At 39.1% G+C, this 4,345-nt stretch overlaps 1 protein-coding gene across 1 annotated transcript; it reads right to left on the bottom strand.

The window, feature by feature from the left end:
• Window positions 1-769: 769 nt before the first annotated feature.
• On the bottom strand, window positions 770-3,752 carry nkx2.4b (NK2 homeobox 4b). The gene is made up of 2 exons (XM_026290553.1): window positions 2,873-3,752; window positions 770-1,857 (listed from the first exon to the last, which is right to left on the bottom strand). The coding sequence occupies exons 1-2, from the start codon at window positions 3,213-3,215 to the stop codon at window positions 1,277-1,279; spliced, it is 924 nt and encodes a 307-aa protein (XP_026146338.1). The 5' UTR covers window positions 3,216-3,752; the 3' UTR covers window positions 770-1,276.
• Window positions 3,753-4,345: the final 593 nt, after the last annotated feature.

The following is a 4,345-nucleotide window of genomic DNA, read 5'->3' on the forward strand; positions in this document are numbered from 1 at the left end:
GCTGAGTTTTGCTTTTTTTTTTTTTTTTCTTCGTTTGTGTGTTTTATTAGGAGTTCATTAGGTACCCAATTTTTTATGCAGATCTATTTATTAACTGCTGTGGAGAGCAGAGTCAGTTTTTGTAGTCTATTTTAATCTTTAAATGAATATTCATTGCTTATTTCTTGGCAATTATGCATATGGACATTTTGAGAGTTGGTTTAAAATTAGCCTTGAATTAATGAATGGATTAAATGGTAATAATGCAGAGTGGACTAAAATGTATAAAAATGACCAACATTAGTTAATTTACTTAATTACATTTTTCGTTAAATTCATGTAAAATAAGATTGAGCAATGCAAAAATAAAGGTCCATATACACAAATGATTTAAATGTAACAATTTGGGAAACAAACTATTTCTTATAAAATGTTTCATAAGGAAATACATTTCATGAAAGGTTAAAAAAAATATAATAAGCTTGCTTTAATATCAGTTGTGGTTTTCAATATGAATTGAGATAAAAAAGAAAGTATAATCGCTTTCAAAATTTAAAGCACATAAAAGTACGAAAATATATTGCTATATGTAGTTTTTAAAATCTAAATCGCCTGAGTTGAGATCTTTAACAAGCTTTTTTGGACGCTCAAATGTGGGGAAATTTCACTAAGAAATGCTAGAAAGTTTCATCTTTAATTGAAATGAAACATTAAGTAAAATAATTAAACGTTACATTCGGAAGTAGAAAGACTGAAATTGTTTCAATTAAAACTTTTTTTTTTTTTTAGGATTTTCTTGGTCCGAGTTATAATTACTATAATTCTATTTTTTCTATTAAGATAGTAATTTTAGACCTATAAGGCATTATAATCACTGTTTGCTCTCTAAAAAAAATGAGGAACAAAAAAGATTTAACTCTGAATTCAAGTGGTTTCTTTCATATTTGCAGCACTCATATTTATTTTGTTTCCTTTAAAACTTACAAAAGACTTCAAGAAAGCATTCTTTGTCCAGTGTCAGATATGTACACAAAACATTTCATCTACAGCTCGTATTTTACAAAGCAACAAAACTGATGTCGGATTAATGGCATCACGCTAGACTAGTCTTCATCACACACTTCTCATCCGCACCAAGGTTTTCAGTCAATAAGGATTTAATGTTACAATCCATACAAATCACGTGAGGGTCCGCAAACCGCTGCATCAGACGAATGTTGTTTAAAAAAGGTCTTTGAGGAAATGCAATTGTCGTTATTATTGTCTGTGTTGGTAAAAATGCTCGCCGGCGGAAATATCACCACGTTCTGCCGTACAGCAGGTTGGAGCTCACCATGCCGCTCGTGTACTCGATGAGCGCGGCGTCAGTCTGAGAGAGGCTGTTCATCAGAGGAGGACTGGGCGACATCTCCTCCAGATCCTCGGCCGAAGCTAGAGTCTCACTGCCCAGCACGCTCTGCACCTGCTGATGGACCGACGTCGGCGTGCTGGAGCCGTTCTGACACGGTTTACCGTCTTTAACCAGCACCGGCACGGCCACGCGCCTCGGCGACTGCTGCGCGCACAGGCTTCCGCTGTCCTCCTGCTGCGACGCTTTATCCTTCGCCTGGCGTTTCATTTTATATCTGTGATTCTGGAACCAGATCTTGACCTGGGTCGGGGTCAGGTGAATCATGCTGGCCAAATGTTCCCTCTCCGGCGCCGACAGATACTTCTGCTGCTTAAAGCGGCGCTCCAGCTCGTACACCTGCGCCTGAGAGAAGAGCACGCGCCGCTTCCTCCGCGGCGCCGCGTGTAAAGTCACCATAGATTTACTTGCATCCATGCCCGGTAATGTTCCCATGTTCATGCCCGCCGATGGACCCATAAACCTGGAGACTACAGAGAACAAGCACATTACATTTAACATCGATGCGCAGTTTCAAAACCTTATGCAGTGTTTGGAAACATAACACACACACACACACACACATTAGAAATAAATAAAACGAATTTGTAAATAAAGCTTTTTCCAAGAAAATAATAGTGAAACCTTTTTTAAATTTAAATTTAACGTTAAATTCAGTGTGCTACTTGCTGTTTATTTGTGAAATTTACTAGTACTTTCTGAGTAAAGAGTGTTTCTGAAATGTATTTTCGTTGTATTTGGTATAAAACTGAATTTCAAATAAGATAGAAAGAAATTATAGTAGCCTACATGTATAGCCTATAGCTGATTATTATCTATTTTTTATTTTATTTTATTTTTACAGACAAAGTGTAGCCTACAAAACGTACACAGGCTAGGTCTATTCTAAATTAAATCGAATGAATATGAGAATTAAATAAAAAAATATTTTAAATCCAAAGCCGAAAAGAGAAAATAATTCAGTGAAGTTCTTTCAACACTAAAATGGTGCAGGGTTTACTTAGAAACAATTTTTACTTGGACATTGCAATCTCTTAAATAGTGAAAGAAAACGGAAAGTAACATTGAATGAAACATGAAATTATGAGGCAGAAAGGCCGAAATAAACGATGAAGTACGTTCTTCTAAAACGTAGTGAAATGGGCTACTCCGTTTGATTTACTATTATTTTTCACGGTCTCTATATTGGCCTATTAATTTATATCATTATTTCATGTTAAATGCGCAAGTTTTCTGACTTGTAGGCTGTGGACTTGCATTGTTATTTATTTTAAAGAAATAAATATATTCAGAACAAATTCCATAAGTCTCTATAATATGACAGCTCGACAGTGTGTAAACAAATGGCTAATTGATTTCTTTAAAAACGAGAGAATTACAGAAATCTTCGCTGTTCGATTTCTGTAATTCTGTAAATAACATGACATTTTTAGATGGATATTGATCCGGTGAAGTATGCAGGATGATTCTGCTGAGCGGACTCACTTGTTGGGTATCTGGGCTCCGGGTTCGAGCCGTACCAAGCCGTGGCCGTCGCGCCGGTCCTCATGCTCTCCTGATAGGACGGCAGGTCTCCCATGGTGCCGATAGGCCCGTTACAGTATCCTCCCATGGCGCTGTGCGAGAACTGCGAGTGCGGCATGTGGTAGGTGTTATGGCTCATGCTGTGCTGCTGCAGGTTCGCCTGAGACACCTGAGTCTGTCTGTACAGAGGAGACGCCAGGCTCGCGCTGCTCTCCATGGCTGCAAACTTCTTGAAGGTCTCCTCGATCGGGCTCAAAATGTCGCTCACTGAGAAAGGCGTTGAGTGTTTGGGGCTCAAGGACATGGTTCAGCCCGCGAGCGAGGTTGCTGAAGCTGCCACAAGCCCGTGGATGCGCGCGCTGCCGCCAGACGCCAAGTGTCCGCCGTGCGTAACCGCGTTCTCCGAGGTCCGAGTGTGCGTCCTGGAGAAACGGACGAGTCCTGGACGCTCTTATTTCTGCCTTATTCCCGTCAGACTGCGGGTTTACGACAAACTCGGGGGGCGGAGCGACGAGCCAAACGAGCCATTGACATCCTAGTAATTGAAGAAAATACTCACAGAGCAAAAGATACGCAAAGAATGCCATCAGAACCGCTAGCAAATTTGTATCATTTTGAGCTTCCAAGTGGCGTCAGCTTTTTTACATCAATCTATCTAAGCTTTCACATTATGATAAGTGGCGAATTCTCCTCCAAACATCGGAGATTTCTTTTTATATGAACTTGAGAGCTCGGTTTGACATGCAATGCGTCAGAATTGGACGCTCGGGTTGTACAATTTCACTTGATGATAATTCATGCTAAAATCACAAGGATGGCATGTTTATTTGGTTTGAAATGACGGCACCAATCCAGAACTATAATTCAGTGTGTTCCTATTCAACCTAAATAAAATAAAATAAAATAAATAAAGCATAGTTTCAATTTAAACATGAAATAATTTTAAACGTTATAAAACCATTCTCAAAACACAAATGTGGTTAAGTAAAGTATTCACGCGTATAAGATCATAATGCCACAGCCAATTTAAAGTTTATTGCTAGAATTGTGGGATTTTTCAGTATGCAAATCGAGGTCCCTTTTACCCTGTAGAATATAAAGTCAGAGGGCATGGCCTACAAACTCAAAACACACCCGTGTGTCTTCAGCTCCATGCACAGTCCGCAGAGAGAAACCTGCAACTAAAAAAAGCGAAGGAAAAAGTTCTAAATAGTGAATTCACACATTCATTGTTTTGGATTTCTCAGGAGTCAAAGGCAGAGGTTCGAATGAAAGCTCCCAAATACAGCAGGTAATCAGTCAGCATGTGCTTGTTTATGGTTGTAGGCTATAGTGAAATAAGAAATGGTCTGGACGAAAACCGAGCAAAGCATTTTTAACTGGATGCTTCTCAGCAGCGGGACAGAATTTTGTTTATTCGAATTCCCTCGTGAT

The sequence above is a fragment of the Carassius auratus genome, chromosome 20 (genome assembly GCF_003368295.1).
Source record: "Carassius auratus strain Wakin chromosome 20, ASM336829v1, whole genome shotgun sequence".
NCBI lineage: Eukaryota > Metazoa > Chordata > Actinopteri > Cypriniformes > Cyprinidae > Carassius > Carassius auratus.